Below are 22,594 nucleotides of genomic sequence, written 5' to 3'. Positions count from 1 at the left end.
TCTTATTTTAGGGTGTCATAAGTCAATGTCTTTTCTTTCTTTTTCCCTTCTTTTCTTCTTTCCTTTCCCTCCTTCCTTTTTCCTACTGTTCGTTTTTGAATTTTTTATATTATGTATGATAAACAAGTAAAAAAGATAGAAATAAATTAATAAAATAATAATAATAATAATAATAATAATAATAATAATAATAATAATAATATCAACAACAACCTGAAGACGACGAAGTCGAAACCTGAATATAAGAAAGAAGTAATTGAGAAGCGAGCTGAAAATTGGAAAAGCAAAGCTGTGCATGGCCAATACTTGAAAAATATTGAAGACAAAGCTGACCAAAAGCTAACTTAGAACTGGTTAAGATCAGGAGTACTGAAAAAAGAAACAGAAGGCTTTATTTTAGCAGCTCAAGAACAAGCCTTAGCCACAAATTGCATGAAACCAAAAAATCAGCATGTTACCAATAGCAAATGTCACCTCTGTAATGAGAAAGATGAGAGTCGACCATTTGATCAGTGGGTGCAGCAAAATTTCACAAACTGACTACCTGTAATGCCATGACCATGTTGCTAAGATCATTCACTGGAAATTGTGCCAGAAGTTTGGATTTGAGTGCAGCAAAAACCATTGGGAACATCAGGTTCAGAAGGTTTTAGAGAATGAGAAAGTCAAGATCTTGTGGGACTTCAGAATTCAGACTGACAGGCATTTGGCCTACAACACACCTGACATAACAATAGTTGAAAATAAAAAAAGTTTGGTTCACTGACATTGCAATACCTGGAGATGCACGAATTGAAGATAAGCAGCAAGAAAAAAAATCACAAAGTACTGGGACTTGCAAATTGAACTTGAGCGACTGTGGAAAAAGAAATTGTGTATTGTCCCGATTGTAATTGGAGCCCTTGGAGCAATACCTAAAGGGCTACCTTGCTATTTGGAAATTTTAAATTTATCAGACTTGAACATTCTGATTCTACAAAAAACCATCCTACTTGGAACAGCTTATATCCTTCGACGTTACCTTAACAGTTCCTAGGTTCTTAGTTAGGACTCAAGCTGTTGAGCTACCAACCAGCCCCAAAAGCTGTGAATCTCACCAAAGATTAAATAACAATAACAATAACAATAATAATAATAATATGGGTGGGACCCGACTAGTAACCAATGCCAAATCCGGCGAAACAACTGGCCACTGTGATACAATTGTATAATAATAATTAATAATAACAACAACAACAATAACAATAACAACAACAATAATACTCAGTTGCTGGTCCCAAGCCTGGATGAGAAAGGAGGAGGGTTGGGATCAGGTTGGCAACCTGACCCCATAAAAAAAAACTGCCAACCCATACAACATGGTGAAAGAAACAAATAAAAATTCTATACCACATCTGTCGTCACGTGGGTTAACAAGGGCCATGGCGGATGTTGAGGTCCCTGGGCATCCCTTGACAAGTGGGCTACAAGTGGACCAGCCAACAAAACGACAAAAATATAGTGAAGATGAAAATCATGCCATAATGGCCTGTTATTACAACTCAGAGCCAGAAAAAAGAGGCTATTTAAAGCGAATGTGTGAATTATGGCAACAACAATATCCAGATTCAAATGTTCGTGAACAACGACTAGCAGATCAAAGGCGATTTATTATATGGAATAAAGTGTTTGGTGAAGTTGAACTTGAGGAAATTCAGGCAATTTGCAAAAATAAAAAAAACAACATCACAAGTGGAAACAACCAATATTCAAGACACAACTAAAGACATTGTAGTAGAACTTCCAGAAGAAGATGTCGGGGATGAAATAACAACACTACCACCAGAACCAGATATCATTGAACCAACTGATGAACTAACTCAAAAACAAAAATAATTGAAGGACAAGATCATGGAGTATTTTCTGTCTAATGAGGAAAGGCAACGTTTACCATAATTAAAAACTGTGCCTAAGAAAATTTTGGCCCCTATTATGAAAATGGTTAATGCAGTTCTTTCAACAATCAAACCAGGATCCATCTTGGAAACGAATCAGTTAATGTACAGTGCAACTGTAATAGTCACTAAAGAACTAGGCATTAAAAGCAAAGCACCTAGTCAAACAATGGAAAAAGCATCAAAGCCAAAGTGGAAAATCTGATTAGAACAAAAAGTAAAAAAAAATAAGGGCAGATGCTAGCAACTTAAAGAACATGCATGAGCAATGGCTTAAAAACAGCAAAATCATAGATCAGCTAATCAGAAGATATAGATTGGATACAAGAAACATCAATGAAGCTGTAGAGATTGTAAAACAGCAGATAACAGCAACAGCTAGAAAAATTGAAAGATACGAGGCACGAATCATCCAATATAAACAAAATCAGCAATTTCAATCAGACCAACGGTGTTTTTATCAAAGTCTTAATGTGAATGGTGACACCAAAAGTGAAAAACCAGAAAAGCAGGCCACAGTTGAATTCTGGAAAGAACTGAAGGAAAATGCAAAGGACTACAATAAGGAAGCAAAGTGGATGCACGACTTTGAGAAAAGCATTGGCAACAAGCAAATGCAAGTATTAGAAAGAACAACTGAGATGATCAAAAATTGAGTAAAAAAAGTAAAGAATTGGACATCACCTGGAAATGACAAATCGCATGGTTTCTGGCTCAAATATCTGACTGGTTTACATGCAATATTGGCCAGGCAACTGAATGAAATTTTACAAAATGGTCAAATTGATGAATGGTTGACAACTGTAAAAACATACTTGATTCAGAAGGATGCAACTAAAGGAACAATACCTGAAAACTACAGACCAATAACATGCTTGCCAACAACCTTCAAATTACTCACAGGCATTATTGCAGATAACATGATGGATTATTGGGAAACAAATAACATCTTGCCAGGGGAGCAAAAAGGCAACAAAAGAAGGACCAGGGGCACAAAAGATCAGCTCCTAATTGATAAAATGATATTAGAAAATTGTAAGAACAGAAAAACAAACTTGAATAAGGTCTGGATTGATTACAAAAAGGCATTTGACTCATTGCCACATAGTTGGATCATAAAATGCTTAGAAACAACTGGGATTAGCAAAAATATTACATCCTTTACTGAAAAGGCGATGAAACAGTGGAGAACTGAGTTGGCAGTAGGGAATGGTTAATATCAAGCGAGGAATTTTCCAGGGTGATTCACTTTCACCTCTTCTCTTCATCATCGCAATGATCCCACTATCAGTAATCTTAAAAAAAAAATGAAATTAGGCTACCAAACAGCCAAAGAAGCTGAAAAAAATTCGCATTTACTATATATGGATGATTTGAAACTCTATGGAAAGTCAGAAATAGAAATCCAATCATTGACAAACACAGTCCGAGTATTCAGCACCGATATTTCAATGCAGTTTGGCATGGAAAAATGTATCCATAAAAAGAGGGAAAATCAATGCATGTGAGGGAATTGAAATGCCCAATGGCCAACTAATTAAATGCAATGAAAATGAAGCCTACAAATACTTAGACATTCTGCAGTTGGATAACATCAATCATGGAGAAGTAAAAACTATTGTCAGGCGAGAGTACAACAACAGAGTTAGGAAAATTTTGAAATCTAAATTGAATGGTGGAAATACAATCAAGGCCATAAATACCTGGGCAATACCAGTTATAAGATACACAGCTGGTATAGTTAACTGGACACAAGCTGATTTGGACATTTTGGACCGAAAAACCAGGAAACTAATGACAATGCACTACAGTTTACATCCACGTGGTGATACTGATAGACTATATCTGCCACGAAAATCAGGTGGCAGAGGATTATTACAAGTGAAGCAAACAGTTGAAGAAGAAAAACATGCACTGGCTGATTATTTAAAAGAAAGTCAAGAACATCTATTAATTGAAGTAAAGAACAAAAATCTACTGAAGGCCCAACAGACGAAACAAGAATACAGAAAAGATGTGATAAAATCAAGAATGGAGAGTTGGCAGAACAAAGCACTGCATGGCCAATTTCTGGAAAAAATAAAAGATAAAGTGGACAGTGAACAAACTTGGTTATGGTTAACAACAGGTACATTAAAGAAAGAAACAGAGTCACTAATCCTGGCTGCGCAAGAACAAGCTATCCTCACAAATGCCATTAAGGCCAAAATCGAAAAATCCTCTGATGATGCCAAATGCAGACTTTGCAAAGAAGCTGATGAAACTGTTGATCACATACTCAGCTGCTGTAAAAAAATCACGCAGACTGATTATAAATTGTGGCACAATTCAGTAGCACAAATGATCCATTGGAATTTGTGCAAAAATTATAATATTAAAACAGCAACAAACTGGTGGGAACATCAGCCTGAAAAAGTCACCGAAAATCAGATGGTCAAGATCTTGTGGAATTTTCGCATACAAACAGACAAAATACTGGTGCATAATACACCAGACATCACACTGGTTGAGAAAAATAAGGTCACAATCATAGACATCGCAATACCATGTGAGAGCAGGGTCGCTGAGAAGGAACATGAAAAAATAGCAAAATACCAGGACTTAAAAATCAAAATTCAACAACTAGGGCACAAACCAGCAGTGATAATTCCAGTGGTAATTGGCACACTGGGTGCTATACCAAAAGCACTGGAATTACATTTAAAACAGTTAAAAATTGACAAAATCACCATCAGTCAAATGCAAAAAGCCGCACTGCTTGGATCTGCTCGCATATTACGAAAACACGTTACGATGTCCTAGGCCCCTGGGTGGGGCCCGACTAGTAACCAATGCCAAATCCGGCGAAACAACTGGCCGCTGTGATACAATTGTATAATAATAATAATAATAATAATAATAATAATAATAATAATAACAACAACAACAACAACAACAACAACAACAACAATAGGATGATTGGCAACTGGTTTATATTCATAACAATTGCAGGGTCCCAGGGTCGTGTGATCATCTTTTGCAACCTTCTCTTAAGTGAAGTCAAAAGCCAAATTCACTTAACAACCGTGTTGCTAATTTAACAAATGCAGTCATTCACTTTGCAACTGTGGCAAGACAGATCGTAAAATGGGGCAAAACCCACTTAACAACTATCTCACTTAGCAACAGAAATGAGTTCAATTATGGTTGTAAGCCGAGGACTACGTGCATACTGATTTGAAGGAAACATTTTCAACTGAGCATTTTTAACTTTATCACAGGCTGACTTTTCTCTGTTATAAAATATTAGGTTGCTAAGCATCCTTTACATTTAGTTGTTAGCAATGTTCTCTGAAGACCGTATCTTTTTAACCAAATTTCCATTTTGACATGAAATGCTAGCCCACTATGCGTTTTTAGCCTCCAGAAACTTCAGCAGATAGTAGCATAGCTCAGGCTATTAGTCCTTGTGCAAACTAATTTTCTGGACAAAAATGCTTTCTACATCCATATTCACAAGAACAGGACTTAAACGTAATGGACACTTTTAGCAGTTTAAAGAACTGTTCTTCCAAGGGTTTTGATAGAACATAATTGGCCTGACTGGAAAATACAAAGTAAGGGCATTTATTTACTTATTTAAAAGATTTATATGGACACTTATCTTGCAAAACAGAACTCTGGGAAGGTCACATCAATACCCCACTCCAAAACCCAGCCCTCCAAGAAAACACAGCTATTCTGTCATCTCTGTGCATTCATCTACACAATCCTCTTGCTATCCCAATGTCTGGGAGAAAAGACAGTTGTTGCCCTAACTGGGGGAGCCAGTTTCATATGGTGGTTAAAATACAAGACTAGAAACTAGGAGATTGTGAGTTTGAATCCTGCCTTGAGCAGAAAATCAGTCAGGTGAAAATCTTGGACTAATAGCTGCTATAAATGAATAAGAGCTAAAAGTGAATAAGAGCCAGCAGTGTGTGTGTGTATGAGAGCCAGTAGTGAGAACAATGAACCAATGGAACAGCTTGCCTTCTGTAGTTCTGAGTGCTGCATCACTGGGATTTTTTTAAAAAAAGACTGGACATTTATTTGTCTGGAATGGTATAGGGCCGTGATGGCACACCTATGACATGCATGCCAGATGTGGCATGCACAGCCCTCTTTGTGGGCATGTGTGGCATTGCCAGCTGCTCTTCTGGGTTCCATCGTGCAGGTGCACTGGCCAGCTGCTCTTTTGGATTCCAGTGCTCTGGCATGCCAGAGGATTAATTAAATGGTCCTGGGAAGGTGTTTGACATAATTCTGATGAAAAAGGTAGAAGAGTTGACTGATTAAAATATGAGAAATACATTGTGCTTTTATGCCATGCAAAGAGGTTTGGGGATGAGAATACAGACCAGGTTTTTTTTTCTTTATCAGGGTATTGATAGATATATTAATGTGAGAAAGGTACTGTATGTTTCTTAATTGAAAGAAAAGGTTTGGATTATGGAGCAGTGTGTATAAATATGGAGTTGAAAATTGCTGCTGAATATGATTAAAGCAATACATGATGCATGAAAACCACTGGAATGCCTAGTGAATAGCTCGACATTTACCAAGGACAAAGGCTGATATCCCCACAGTTGCTTTAGGTAAATAAAATAAATAGATAAGTGTCTAAATAATGCTTGTTGGGTAGTTGGAAGTGTTGGTTGGGGAGGTGTGTAGGATCAAATGGCAATGGGTCAGATACAAATGACAAAGTAACTATAGGAAGAGTGAATAGGTTGAATGAGAGAGAGTTAGGAAATTATGGTTGAATAGGGTTCTTAAAATCTTCAAGAAGAGAATGATGAGAAGTTTAAGACAAACTAGAAGTGGAAGACAAATGTTTTTTCAAAAAACAAAACAACACCATGGAGAATTATACTGAATAGTATTGGGGCAAAGTAGATTTAACTGTATTTCCTTTCCTTTTTCTCTTATTTCCTGCCTTTAATTTCTTTAGCTTATTATTTCTTACTTTTGCTTTGTGCTGTTCCTAATACTGCTTACTCTGAAAGCAAATAGCCTGATTGGTAAGTGTGTAGGACTTGGAAATGTTATTACTTACATCTGGCTCAATTAATTCCAGCAGGGTGAGAAACACAGAGTTAAGAGCTATGGGAAGGTGCCTTTGGGAGGAAGCCTGTAGTTAAGATGACTGCTTGTACTCAGAGGCTTTAGGTTTGGCTGAGTTACAACAAGCTTAACACATGATCATGACATGGTAGATACTTTTTCCCTCCACAAGCAAGACATTCAGTTGTACAAACATTGACAGAGAAAGAGGCATTCAGAACAGAGAAAAAGGCTTAGCTAAACAAAACTTGCAAAGATTACCCCAAAGTGTGTTTGCTTGAGTTTTATAAAATGAAGTTTATGTTTTTCCCCCTAATATAAAACTACATTATTTATGGGGGGTTTGGTCATAATAAAGCTGGTGTAGATGTTGCCATTTCCTAGGAGCTACTAAGTAATATTTTGGAGGACTTTGTATAAGCCACCTATGAGTTGGGCAATATATTAAGAATGGTTTCATAAGAATTTGGAGAGGGACATCCAATATGGAGAACAGCTGAATTTAATCAGTTAATTCACCAAGGTCTTTGGAAGTCAATAGTCAATTCATTCTCAATATTCTTCATCGATAGAAAAGCCCCAAATCTGAATGGCTGGACTTGTGTGGAGCTCAGATTGAGTGGACCAAGGAAAAATCTAGCAAAAAGAATGTCTTCCAGGTAGGACATGATTTATTTTTATCCCCTTGTTCTTTGTCAGTCAACGGTCTCCTGTTCTATTTTGTTATTGTTCACAATCAGGATTCTTTCCCAGGGGCAGCTGTATAATGACTATAGTACACTGAGGCAATGTTTGCATTTTCTCTGTTAAAGCAATTGGAAAGCATAATATTTTATTCAGTATTTTTTCCCTCTCCCTTGGCTAAAGTGTCTTGATGATTGAATTAACTCAAAACCCTTGAGGACCTGTTGATTTGCTGATTAATGTGCTACACGCAATTTGTTTATAAAAGTTGGGAGGTAATTTGTTTTGGGTTTAAAAACTGGGATCCTTGACCTAATGAACTTCTGTAAACAGAACTTTCACATGCTGCTTACACAAGTTGTACTCCCAACTGAATGGAATTTGACTGTTTATTTTTGTGATTTCTCATGGCTTTAATGACAGGCTAGGGGGCAAAGTGATGGGGAAGGGGAAAAAAGCTACATTTTTCAAAGCTAATTCAAAGAGCATTGCCTTTTCTTCAAAGTCAAAGAATTTCAACGATTACAAAGAATTTAACCAAGTTGCTTTCTGATAATATTTAACAGGTTAATTATGGTGGAAGCAACTTACAAGTAACAATTATTTGGATTACAGCCTTATATTACAATCTCTGATAACTCAGAAATCTCATTGGAATAGGGTTACAAACTCAGATGTCTGTGCTGGCTCCATGATAGGAGGAAATCAATAGAATGTGGTGTCATAGAACTTTTCTAAGCAGAATAGATTCCATAAGGTTCATGTGGATAACTTGAGTTACAGTAGTAGCCAAAATTGTGGAAACCTTTTAGGAAAATTTTTGAGGTTTGATGGCTAATAACACCACTTTATTTTGGAGCAGTACCATAAAATTATATAGCAATGGAAAGATAATTTAATCAAGAATGTAATGCAACAAAGTTTGTTCAATTATCTGTATTCTATGAAACGTTATAGCCAAATAACCAGAAAAAGGAAGAATAACTTGCTTAGGTTGAGATCAGGTAGTTTTCCTTCATCTGATTGTAGCCAATGAGCATGAGTGTTTAGAGAGCCAATCAGGTGTCATCTTGTTTTGGTAATGAACCAATCAGCTCACAGTAGGATCCAGTTATTGATGTCATGTATTCAAGCTGAGAGGAGGAAATTTGACAGCGTGTTATGTGATCGCTATCAAGTTGGTTGGGTTTTTTTGTGTTCTTTCATTTGGTGAGCTTGTAAAATGTAATAAAATTAAAGTAATGGTGCAAAGAGTTGATTGGCCACCCAGAAAGTGATGTAAAATAGTATTATTAAGTGAACAAGGCTACAGCTATAAAGAAATTAGAAAAAATATTGGTGGAAACTTAACCAAAGGTAATATTTCTAAGTTTTTGAAGAGGTATAAGGAGACTCAGTCACTACAAAACCACACTGGTAAAGGCTTATAATTTTTTAAAAAAATAAATAAATAGCACAATGCAGTGTGAAGTTGAATGCAAGGACTGTTCAGTGCAGACTGTAGGAATTTGTCCTAAAATCTAGAATTCCATGAAAAAAGCCACTTTTATCTCTCAAACAAAGGTTGAAAAGATTAAACTGGGCTTTAAATTATATCTTTCCATTGATATATAATTTTATGGTACTACTGCAAAAAAAGGTGGTGTTATCAGCGATCAAACCTCAAAAATACACTTTTCCCAAAAGGTTTCCACAATTTTGGCCACTACTGTATTTCACTAGGAGGTAGGTGGCAAATAAATTAAATGAATAAATAAAATAACTTGAATGGCACAGGTCAAGCTTTTAGACTTCTGAAAATTTTCCACAGAACCTTAGAAGTAAATTCTCGTGCGCTGTGGGAGACAAATGGTTACCTCCACAAAAGTTCCATGACCATCTGTGAATGTTGCCATGTTTTTGTGGCAACATGCATCTCCCCTCTGTGGCCATGAATAAAAGCCATATCATACCAAGTGGTCCACTCACAATTGATATGACAGTTATTTCCCCCTCTATTATCTTCCAACTCCAATCTCTGAATCATATCTTGTTATTTTCTCCAATTGTTTTCCATCAATTCAGTTGTCTCCAGATATTGCCAAAACAATAAACCATTTCATCTTCTTTTCTATAATGGTAATGACTGGTGTATTTTATACCCTAAGTACCTATCAGTTTGAATTTTGAAATCCTACAAAAGTTTGATCCTGTTTTTGCAACTTTTTCAGACACTTGGTCCTATTGTTGTTGTTACATTGTTTTTATGCTTTTATTCATCAAGGAACAACACAGTATAAAAAACAAACAAAAATATATCACACATTACTGGTATTTAGAAATTCTAGTAATGTCCTAGGATGTAATGTGCCCAACAAGATTGCTCTTTTTGCATTATGTTCACATTTTTTTAACTCCAAAGTTGATATTCATATTTCTGACTAAGGTACTAATGACTACAAAGATGATTTTTCAAGATCCTTTCTATAATCTCTCCATTTGGATTGTTCACTTTATGTATTGCAACTTTTTTCAATTCTTTGTCCTTTGATTCTGCTGTCTCTGGAGATTGTCACACATAAAATAATTAATCTGAGTGAGATTGGCTGTTACAAAATTATGTTTGTTTAGATAGATAGATAGATAGATAGATAGATAGATAGATAGATAGATAGATAGATAGATAGATAGATAGATAGATAGATAGATAGATAGATAGATAGATAGATAGATTAGATAGATAGATAGATAGATAGATAGATAGATAGATAGATAGATAGATAGATAGATAGATAGATTAGATAGATAGATAGATAGATAGATAGATAGATAGATAGATAGATAGATAGATAGATAGATAGATAGATAGATAGATAGAGTTATGTCAAAGCACCCGGTGTGCTCAAATATGGGAGTGTTTCCCTTTTGCCTTTCAGCTCCACCCTAGGAGCCTTCCAGGCAGAAAACCATTTTTGTGTTGCATTTGTGTTGATAAATAAATAAAGGGAGACTAATATAGATCTATTTCAAGCTATTTAGCTCTTATCAGCTAGCCATACCCTTACTGGGATTCAAACATGGGCTGTTTTACATGTTAGGCAGCCTAGAATCCCAGTACGGGTATGGCTAGCTGATGAGAGCTAAATAGCTTGAAATAGATCTATACTAGTCTCCCTTTATTTATTTATAGCACAAATGCGAATATATATACAAAGGCAACAGTAAAAATATTGGGTTTCTGTCATGATGGACTCTTGTGACAAGCCGATTGACAGATAATGGAAGCAATTAGCTTCCTCCCATAATTGGGGCATACCAGGGGTTGTGACATTAAATATATACCTTCCTCCCTGGCTTCTGCTGATAAAGAGGAGGGCCTGTGGCTTAATGGCTAAGACATCTGCCTAAGATGCAATACACCACAGGTTCGAATCCCAGTAAGGGTATGGCTAGCTGATGAGAGCTAAATAGCTTGAAATAGATCTATACTAGTCTCCCTTTATTTATTTATCAGCACAAATATAACACACACACACACACACACACACACATTAAAAATCTAATATATATATATACATACACACACACACACACACACACACACATACATATATACACATATACATTTGCATTTGTACAAACCTTAATAACTCATGGTGGCTGCACTGTCATGATGTTGTTTATAAATCTGACTTTTTTTCCTTTTTTAAAATATATTATTTTGTTTTATCAACAAAAATAAAAGACAAAAGAGACAAAACAAAGTCATAAGTTGTAGGTTGATTTTGTCTTCATTTGATGTATTTTTAGTATCATTTTGTCCATCAGCGACCAATCTTTACTTTCTTGTAAATGTTTGTTTGTAATTTGAAGTTGTAATTCTTAGTAGAATAGTTAGCCCCTGAAACATTCTTTTTTTCTGTCTTTTACTATTAAAATGTCCTGTGTTTTGCAGCATTTCTGAATCTTGCCTTGTGGCTCCTTATTTTTGTGGACTAAAGAGAACCTGAAAATAGTTTCACAGGACACGTGTGAGTGCGTGGTGCAGTTTTGCAACTAGCTAGCAGTTTGGCTCCCACAGCATGCAATCCGACATCTTGTATTTAGGTCTCCATCAGAGGAGTAGTGAATAAAAGGAGATTTATGTTCAAATCATATGCTTTAAACATTTCTGCTAAGTGCTAGTTTGCTCTTTGGTGTTGAGCCTGCAATTTAAGGCACAGAGGATTAAAAGGATTACAACATAATCTTAAATAATCCTAAGTGTCATTTACAGAGAGATGGTTGTATAATAACTAAATAAAACCATGTGAAAGGGTGGTGTGTTGTCAGTCTGTCACTGAAACCATGTCTCCGTTGCCCTTTCGTTTCTCTCCTTCCTCGACTCCAAAGCATGTTGGAAAGACAGTCTTGATAGAAAATTGCCACAGAAGATGACCATTGAGTTGCAAGATGGGACGCTAACATGGTTACCAAAGCATTAATAACTTGATTAGTTTTTAAAAATCATTCCAAGGCTCAATGTTTCATGTTCGTAGCACAACTATTTCCGAAAGACCTGATTTATTTCCCTGATTTTTACCTTGCTCTTTGTTTATCTTAATGTGAAACTTAATCACCATTTGTTGAATTTAGCATTGCAATAATAATTGGGGGTGGGGGACCGGGGGGGGGGGGGGATGGACCACTGCTTGATGTGTTTCATTTTAGCATCATGAAGAATATCCAATCCTACTGAGGATGTTATATGTGCAAATTATGTTATAGTAAGCATTTATTCAGAATCAACAATGTGCTTGGCATTGGCATAACAAACAGGAATATGATTATTCTTTTAAACCCAGAGAACCTTTTATGTATGACTTTTTAAATATTCATTTATCTGAAGATCAAAGGTGTGTAGATACCATTTATACATAGCATGAGCTGGATCCAAGCGGTGGCCAACTATTTATGGCTCTAAATGAAACTCAATTTCATTGAGGGCCACATCATCATTATGGTCACCCTCAAAGGGCCAGTTGCAGTTAAGAATATGAGGTGGGCATGGCCATCTCTGAAGCTCCTGGGGCACTGGGACTCTGCAGTCCAGCCCAACCCAGCTTTCCCGAGGGGGGCCCTGGCCACATTTACTTCCTCGAGGCGGCTGCTGCTGCTGTTGGTGCTGCTGTGGGGCAAGTTGAGGAAAGGCTGGGCGAGGAGAGGTGGGGCCAAGACAGCAAGGACCAATCCTCTTGCCATTTCAAGGGCAGCCCCTTGGGCCAGATCTAGCCACATCATGGGCCATACTCAGCCCATGGGCTTAAGTTTGACACCCCTGGTCTAATGCAATGCATACATATATGTATTTGTATATGTATATGTTAATGAAGAAAAATATGGTTATAACAAACTTTTCTTGTAATGACATTTAGTAGTAGCTCCCGGTGCAAGTTTCTTCAGTTCAGTTCTTTTTGTTTTGATTGAGAGGTACCTGAATTTCAATCTGATGTTGTTAAATATATAAACTTATATTTCAATTAATATTGCAGAAAAAGATGATGCTCTTTAAGTCCACCAGATTTTCATAAAAATATAAAAATATGAAAATATTGGGAGTATTTACCTAAAATATCTTGACCACTGGAAAATCTATTTTTGAAAGAAAATATCTGAAAATCTATTTTTTAAAAGAAAACCGCAATTTTACAATAAAAGACATTTGTTGTAACTAGATATTTTATATTTGTGTATGCTAAAGCAGAATGCCAAATATTAACATATTCCAAATTCTATAGTTCATTAAGAAATAAGAATGCCATGTATTCATTACAGATTTATACTGTATTGTTAAATAACTCGGTGAACAAACTCCAGCTTTAGAATATTGGGAATTTGGCTCAATTTAGTTGAAAAAATAATGGTTCCTTCATGTTAAGCTCAGTCTCATGGTTTCAAGTACATGCCCCTCTGGTTTCCTTGGCAAGTAGTTCACTATGTCTTCTCCTGTGGTTGATTTTAGGTTCCTTTTGCTTGGTGTGTTCTACTTTCTACTCTAGTGTAGCTCTTGCACAGTTTAAAATGCACTACACATTTTAATGGAGAATACAGGACACAGCATGCTGTTTCAGTTGGCAGAGTCTTGGAGGAGGTCCTTTTTTGCTGTGGCCCCTGTTCTTTGGAATATCTTGCTACCTGAGGTCAGGTCTGCCTCCTATGAAGGGTATTATGACCTGGCTCTGCAGGTTGGCTTGGGAAATGCTCTATGCTTGGGGCAACTGATGAATTAATAGGAATGATACAGATCTTGCTTTTGGTTTTTAACTTCTGTATCTAATGTTGTTAATATTTTAAATATTTTTACAAATGATTTTAAATGTATGCCACCCAGAATCGCTTTATAGAATAAAATGGAGTGGTGGTGGTTATATAAATTTAATAAGTAAATAAACAGTTGTTGCTAGTTGTAAGGGCTCTCTGAATTAATTCCTGCTATTATATTTGTATCCTTCTTTATGACCTTCCTACTGGTATATGCTTGGAGAAAAAAATGGAGGACTGGGCGGATTTCTTACTCTGATTAAATCTGGTGCTTCAACGCACTTAGGTTTGAGTGAAGTACAAATTATTTACATGCAGAAGGCGATGCAGTAGAACAGATATATATTACTTCCAGAGATGGAAGCTGTGGATTCACAGGGGTTCGGGAGAACCTCTAGCTAAGACTCTGTGTAGTTCAGAGAACCCCCAAATCCCACTCCTGGCTGGCCCTGCCCACCCCACTCCACCCCTTGCAGGAGTCCCCACATGGCCCATTTTAAATGTAGGTAAGTGCAGGGCGTGCACAGAGGCTCGGGGAGAGTGAAAAATGGGCCTACTGGAAGTTCGGGAAGGCTGGAAGCAGGCCCATTTCTGGCCTACAGAGGGCTTCCGGAGCCCGGGGAGGCAAAAACACCATCCCCTGCCATGGTGCAGGACGACAACTAGGCCATGCCCATCATGGACACACCCTCCTAGCAACCAGGCAGAGAACCCCTTGCTAAAAATTTTACTTTCCTTAGAATTCTTTGGCAGCTAATTCTATAGTGCCAAGATAGGACAGTATCTCAACCCACTTCAATTCTTTTAGTTACTTTTCTTAAGGAGAAGAGGTGAGAAAGAGAACAGACAAATATATCTTGCATTGCCAGTCAACATTGCCATGTTTATTTGCTTTGTACCCATAACAAGGGTACAAGGAGCCCTAAGACCAATTAGCTGAGGCAACTGTTCCTGCCATACATCTTTGGTGAGCCCCAGGTTCAAGTCTACCCTCAACTAGGGAAGCTCTATTGATGACTTTGGCCCAGTCACTCTCTCAGCCCAACCTCCCCCTCCAGGAAAAATGAGAAGAGGGACTGATGTTTACACAGCCTTGAACTCCTAGAGGATAGACAAGATATGCATCTAACAAATAAGCACACTAAAAACTATAAATGAAGAAGAATGGGTCGTAATCAAATGACTGACTCAGTTCATCCTTTTAAGAAATATAAAAGACACAGGAAAGTGGAGTAATCGGTCTTCCTTTTCCGACACCCCCAGAGAAAACAGATCCAGTTTTGGGATTTTTACTTATATTTTAGAAATGTGTTCATAATCTCAGAAATTCCCATTTAGGAAATTACAGGTTTTACAATGCAGTCTCAAATTGCAATTCATCTCATCATATTTCTCTCAAATACTAGATCCACTGAGTTCAGAGCAGGTGTTTATGCGAATGTGTGTATCTGCAGACTTACTCTTCATTCTCTGTTATGAGCTCCTTGCAGCTTTCATAGCTGCAGTGCAGATGTTATTTGTCCATCAGAAAGAAAAATATTTATTTTGAGCTAGAGGCACCCCAAGGCTGCTAAAATGAAGCATAGCAATAATTTCTGCTTATTATTTGCATACAATCAAAATGGTATCTACAGCAAAAGTACAGGAAAACGTTAAGACCTATCGCACGGGAGGCTAATAGAAGGTAAACACGATACTGGAGTCCCCTCTAAGAGTACGAAAGAAAGTTGCCAGACATCTAGCAGCGTCAGTGTAAGAACACATTGCCTGTGTATTTTTTTAAAAGCAGGTTGATTATATTTTGAAAAGTCATCATTAATTTGTAATTTTAATATGATGTTGAATGGCATTGTCTGACTGCATTATTCATAAAAAAACATTGCTGCCCTCTTGTGGTCAATTGCTACGTTGGCTCTGATTTTCATCTGACAATTTTGTTTGGTTTGCAGCTTTGAGGTTGTGATCTTCAACAAACGAACTTTGGAAGAAAAGAGGATCATTGGAAACACAGCAATTTTTTTTATTTCTTGTTTAGCATCTAAGTAACTGTGATTAGCCAAGATGCCAAACTAGATGTCGTTTTCCAGGATGAGGTTTTCTATTGATATTTCAGGGTAACAATTAATATATGTTTCTGCATATAGCATGCATTCACAGCTTCCAGCATATCCACAGCTCAAAACACTGTGTGTGTATAATAGCCTTCCAGCTGCTTAACCCTTGGCCAGTAATCCTGTGCACTCTCCTCTGATAGGGCTCTCATATTTGGGCTGCAAAATTTAGGTGATCATCTAACAGGTGTAAAAATCCTTTGTTGTCATTTAATGAGGTCTAGAATTTTGTAACCCAGATTTGGCAGTTTTACCCATAGGGTGATTGCCTGTTGGTATACTTATATGGATGGGTGATACATTATGTAAGACACACTGAGGCATCCTTTACTAAAGGCTCAGAAATAACTCTCATTCTTTCTCCCACACATAGGCAAAAATACAGAGAATGCTGTATTTTAGAAAATATAATTTTGTACACTCCTTTATTACCTTTGTTAGCCAAAACTGGTTAAATCCCTTATTGATAGGTTGGGACTATATTTGTATTATGAAAACAATTTCTTACAGGCATTAACAACTGTTAGTCATTTGCAGCTGGAATTTGGAAAAGACCTTTTAAAATATATAGGGGAATAAACAGGTGCCAGCTCGCCTTGTTGAAATAATAACATTAACACTTTTTCAAAGCTGCTTGTTTAATGAGGTAATGCATGATTTAATAGAGTTACTGTTCCTGTGGTTTTGTGTGTGTTGAAGTCATTTTTATATTATAAAATAACTTATGGCTATGGGAAATGCTAAGGAGTGTCCCTTTAAAAAATGTGACTCCAAGTATAATTAGTAAAGAATAGTTTATTGGCATTTGAGAACACCTTATATTTAGATATAACACTGTAAAGGTAAATGTAAAGGTTCCCCCGCACTTGTGTGCTAGTCATTTCTGGCTCTAGGGGGCGGTACTCATCTCTGTTTCCAAGCCAAAGAGCCAGTGCTGTCCAAAGTCATCTCTGTGATCATGTGGCTGGCATGACTAAATGCTGGAGGCGAACAGAGTACTGTTACCCACCAAAGTGATCTCTATTTTTCTACTTTTTTTCTGCCAGCCTAGCAGTTTAAGAGCATGTAAAAATGCAAGTAGAAAAATAGGAGCCACCTTTGGTGGGAAGGTAACAGCGTTCTGTGCACCTTCAGCCTTTAGTCATGCAGGCCACATGACCACAGAGATGTCTTTGGACAGCGCTGGCTCTTTGGCTTTGAAACAGAGATGAGCGCCGCCCCCTAGAGTTGGGAACGACTAGTACAAATGTTTTTACCTTACCTTTACTTATATTTCCACTTGAAGAAGCATTTTTTAATAAAATGGACAATACTAAATATGATAAGAGTGATGCAACTCAATGGAATAAGACTGCCTTGAATGTTTTAAGATAAGATTTTAATATAGTAATTCTAAATCTTTTTATCTAAAAGTAAACTTCTTTGAACTTGGAGGGATTTACCTTCAAGTTTACTTAAGTGGGATTTCACTGTAAATTAATGTAGATTTCCAATTTTTTAAAAGCCAACATTTCTGTGTTGGTATTGGAAACGTGAAAAGCGAAGGTTTTTGTCGTCAGCTTCCTTGTTCAGATGTTCACTGCAATTAGAAGGAATTACTCCTGAGAGAATTTGAGGAAGACAGATGCAGGGTGATGTACATTAGCTGCTGCCTCTTATCATTCAGAGTGAAGGCAATCCAAAGCGTCAGACATGCAAATACACATTTGAGTGTTCCTTTAAAAATTGTCTGTATTCCTGAAATAAATAAACCAGCAAATAAACAAATATACAAGTATATGTAGACCAGAGGCCTTGAAATAATCATAGCTGAGGGAGTCACATTCCTGGTTGAGTTGCCATTACGATTTTAAGGAGAAGCAAGAAGAATCCGTAAATAACAACATGTTGTTGAGATAGGGCCCTGGTACAGATTATTAACAATCTTACAGCACAGAGGGCCTTAGGAAAAACGGTGTCATTTCATAACTGCATGCTGCTTCCACTGAGCTGACAGAATCATATACATATTTGTACCTTCACAGACCCAAACATGGCACGTTTCCTTAATTTACCAGTCATGCAAATCAAAGGAAACAAAATGAATCTTACAGGAACTCACTCATCGATAATCAAATCTGACTTGTTTACATGTTTAGTACTGGCATTTTGTTGCTCACCCACTACATTTCTTAGGAGAGAGGGAGGGGGGAAAAACTTGGCTTAAAAAAACTTTGCTCCATTTTTCTGTTTCTTTTTAGAAAGGGAGACAGATATTTTGGTGCTGGCTGCTCGAAGAGAGTGTTGGCTCTCCTCTTTTAGAAAAACAGCACTTCAAGCTTGTACATAAATGCTTGCCAAAGGATGGGAACCAGTTTTTTTTTAAAAAAAATGTTTTTCACGGTGACTGGGGTCTTTTTGCACAGGAAAAAATCCTGCTGTGGAAAAGCAGTCCTGTGAAAGGCATGTGGCTTAAAGCTTCAGAGAATGCTGTGACTTTAACGTGCCTCGAACAAGCTACATGCTACAGATGCTACAGAAAGTCTGTGTGTTTGAAAGCTACCGATTCCTAGATAACTGGGGCTGTTCTATTTGTGCTTTTGGTTGCTGTCATGCTAATGCTATCACTAGGAGAAGTTGTTAAAGCTACAAAAGAAAGGCATCTGTGAGGGAGACAAATCCACGGGGACCTTTAACTTCAGGGGGTCTTGGCCTAACATTACTCTTGAGATTTAATCTCATGAAAAGTTTTATGTTCTGTCATGAGTGGGAGCGGCAGAATTCTAGAACTTCCAGTAGCTCTTCATAGAGCTTTCAGTGAGCTTAATAACAGCACAGTACATGTTCCATATATGTTGTTACTTAAGGGCTTGTGAACCAGAGGTGGGTTCCTACCAGTTTGGACCGGTTCGGTCAAATAGGTAGTAACTCAGTCACCCATGACCCCGAACCAGTTCTATTGGTGGCACCATCTTGTTTTTTCACTACTGCGCATGCGTGCATAGTGCCCATCAAGCGGGTGAGTGCCCAAAGCGCATCCCTGAGCAAACCAGCAGTAAAAGAATATGAAACCCACTCCTGTTGTGAACCATTTTATGTTAAGCTTCTGATTCGTAACTCAAGGTGATACTTCACAAAAGGAAGTTCGGAAGACACTGTGATTTAGTAGAGAAACTGAGGAGAAAAGGAGGGTGAGTTGCCCATTTTTCCTGTCAGAATCAATTATTCAATGATACAGAGGAAAGAGGTAAGAATTGCTGCTAAATTTTCCTCTCTGGGAATGAAAACCCTGGTTGAGTGGGAGGAAATCTGAAGGAGGAATGTCATTTGGCACTAAGTTTGATTAGCCCCCTCATTGTCTATTTCTCTTCTTAATCTTCTAGGACACTTTCACATGGGAACATTATAGTAGTTTGGAATCAGATCTGGACCTGTGCATTCTCATGGTCATTGGTGTCTGAGAGTTGAATCCATTTATTACTGGTTTGGTGTCGTGTATGTGAAACCATAACCAATCTAGACTTTAGAGGGGGGCGGCATCTGAACAAGCTATTCTCTGACTGGTAGGAATTTTCTTTTCACATGTCCTAATTCTCCTTTCACAGGAACAATGCTTTGAATCAAGGAATCTTTCAATGGCGGCATCTTTGTATTTTTAAATGATAAAAACAAAATGTATACAAGCAATGTTCCCTCTATTTTTTTGTCAATCTGAGCAGAAAAGTATAGTGCTTGAGCGGCACATTTTCATGCCTGAGCACCTGAATGCTTTTCACAGATGTCACCTAAGACAACAACAAAATCAGTATTATTTGAAACTCAAAGTTATGTTTATTCAAGGTACCCGCTCAATTAAAAGTGTTATATAATATCAGTATCATTTAACAAGGCTCCTGCTTAGCAACCAAAATGTTGGTTCAGAAACTCTGCCATTTGAAGTGTGCAAGTCTTAAAGCTGTCAAGTTACAAGACCTTTGCACCCCTAACCCTTTATAAAAAAAACCTGGGGGTGTTCAAACTTGATAGCTTTAAGATTTGTGGACTTCAACTCCCAGAATACCTCCTCCAGTCATGTTGGCTCAGGAACTCTGGCATTTAAAGCACACAAGTCTTAAAGCTGACAAGTTACAAGACCCTTGCACCCCTAACCCTTTAGAAAAAAAATCCCAGGGGTGTTCAAACTTGACAGCTTTAAGACTTGTGGACTTCAACTCCCAGAATCCCTCCTCCAGTCATGTTGCTCTTTCGCCTCAGCACAGCTCTGGCTACGTCTGTCAGGACCTGGCAGCTGCGGCGATGTCATTAGCCTGGATCTGCTCCATCTTCGATTTGTTCACCAGCAGGGGCAGCGCCATGGCTAAAGATGCCGACGAGCCCCCGCCACCACCAGAATAACTGCTGCCACCGCCTTCTCCTCCAACAGCACCACTGCATTTGCTGTCTGGCGCTGCGGCTGAGGTGAAGCCACCAAAGCTCCCTCCGGTGCCCCCGCCTGTGGCAATAGCAATAGCAATAGCAATAGCAGTTAGACTTATATACTGCTTCATAGGGCTTTCAGCCCTCTCTAAGCGGTTTACAGAGTCAGCATATCGCCCCCACAGTCTGGGTCCTCATTTCACCCACCTCGAAAGGATGGAAGGCTGAGTCAACCTTGAGCTGGTGAGATTAGAACCGCTGAACTGCAGATAACAGTCAGCTGAAGTGGCCAGTGGCGGTGGCGCCTCCCTCTCCCGCTTGGAGCACCTGAGCTGGCCACTGTGTTACCCCTGCCGCCCCCTCCTCCTCCACTGTGGTTTTGAAGCGCCATGAAGCCTTATTTTTCCTGCTCCCACCCCCTCCGCCGCCTTCCTACTGGCTCCGTGATGGCACCACCATTGGATTCCTCCTCACCACCTCACCTTTGCCAGGGCTCCAATGCCTTTTTCCCCTTCCGTGGTCGATCTGCACCTGCTTTACAGCTCCAGCCCCACAGGAAAAAAAGGCCTCATGGCTCCTCAAAAGCACGACTCAGGTGCTCTGAGCGGAGGGGGAGGCACCGCTGCCACTGCCATGGGCAGGGGTGACGGCAGGAGCTCTGGCGGCTTCACTTCAGCCGCAGTGCCGGGCAGCAAATCCAGCAGTGCTGTTGGAGGAGGAGGAGGCGGAGGAGGCGGCAGCAGTTATTCTGGTGGTGGTGGGAGCTTTGGCAGCTTCACCTCAGCCACAGCGCCAGGCGCAAGCGGCTAGAACTGGCCACCCACAAAGGACCTCCCCAGGTTTGCTTTGCTGAACATGGAGTGACTGATGGTAGTTTGAGTGGTGTAGTGGGCCCCTAGGAAGTCCTAGGAGACCGGCAGTGCCGCGTAAGCTCCTAGCACCTTCCCCACCTCCCCGCCCATGCTAACCCTAACCAGGGCAGAAAATCTGAGGCCCCTCAGCTTCCAGATCCTGTGACATTAGAAATCACTTGCGCCAGGCGCAAGCGGCTAGAACTGGCCGCCCACAAAGGACCTCCCCAGGCTTGCTTTGCTGAACATGGAGTGACTGACGGTAGCTTCCAGATCCTGTGACATTAGAAATCACTGTGCGGCAGTTGGAAACTGCTGTGTGGTGTTTTCTTGCTAGGTGCACGGCTGCACAGCCGCATACGTTAGAGGGAACATTGCATACAACTGCAAATCCATCCCTGGCTTTAAGTTGGACAATGGGATTTTATTTATTTATTTGTTATCCTGCCTTTATTATTTTACAAATAGTTCAAAGCAGTGAATGTATCTAACACACTTTTCTTCTTATATTTATTCTCCATAACAACTGTCTGATGAAATGAATTGGGCTGAGAGAGAGAGATTGGCCCAAAGTCACCCAGTCTGCTTTTATGGCTAAGGTGGCACTTGAACTCACAGTCTCCTGCCTTTTTTAGTTTCTTGGCCTTATCACTAGACCAAACTGGGTTTCATGGTTACTACACATCATTTCCCCTCTTTTGTTTGTTAAAACAGTCATTCAGTGCTATACTTGGTCTCAGTCTCTTGTCTACTACTTAACAGTAATTCTAAAAAACTATCTGGTTTTGATTATGCTTTTGTTAAATCTTTTATTTCAAGTCAGCATTTCTAACTCCAACTCAATCTTTGTCTGTGCTAGATGGTTTTAGTTTGATCCAGATTTCTACTCTTTGGTAATGAAGAGGCTTCTTTCCCTTGTATGGAAAACCAGCAGAAGTTCCTTCCTGGAAGAATGGAGTAGAATAATAATTTTCTTTATTGATTTCCTCTCTTGTATGAGCATCATTTTTGATTCTATTCTGAAAGGTCCCTCAATGTGTTAAGAGATAAATTGATAAAGAGAAAAATGGTAATAATAGCAACAACAACAACCACATCCACAAAGGGACACCGACAGGTTGTACCTGCCATGAAAATAGGGGGCAGAGGGCTATTACAAATCCATCAAACTGTAGAAGAAGAAAAACGAAGTTTGAATGATTATGTGAACCAAAGTACAGAAAGATTACTGCAGGCTATGAAAAACAACAAAATA

At 38.6% G+C, this 22,594-nt stretch overlaps 1 protein-coding gene across 1 annotated transcript in view; it reads left to right on the top strand.

The window, feature by feature from the left end:
* Positions 1-22,594, top strand: part of ARHGAP15 (Rho GTPase activating protein 15) — a 464,603-nt gene that overhangs the window by 86,916 nt on the left and 355,093 nt on the right. Inside the window, exon 6 of the mRNA XM_087711786.1 lies at positions 7,592-7,678. Coding sequence (XP_087567912.1) covers positions 7,592-7,678 — 87 coding nt within the window. The remainder of the gene's footprint in view (positions 1-7,591; positions 7,679-22,594) is intronic.

The sequence above is a fragment of the Thamnophis sirtalis genome, unplaced genomic scaffold (assembly GCF_051295495.1).
Source record: "Thamnophis sirtalis isolate CommonGarterSnake01/CBP01778 unplaced genomic scaffold, rThaSir2_p1.2 scaffold_1, whole genome shotgun sequence".
Classification (NCBI taxonomy): Eukaryota; Metazoa; Chordata; class Lepidosauria; order Squamata; family Natricidae; genus Thamnophis; species Thamnophis sirtalis.
This window is presented reverse-complemented; position numbering and strand designations above follow the sequence as displayed.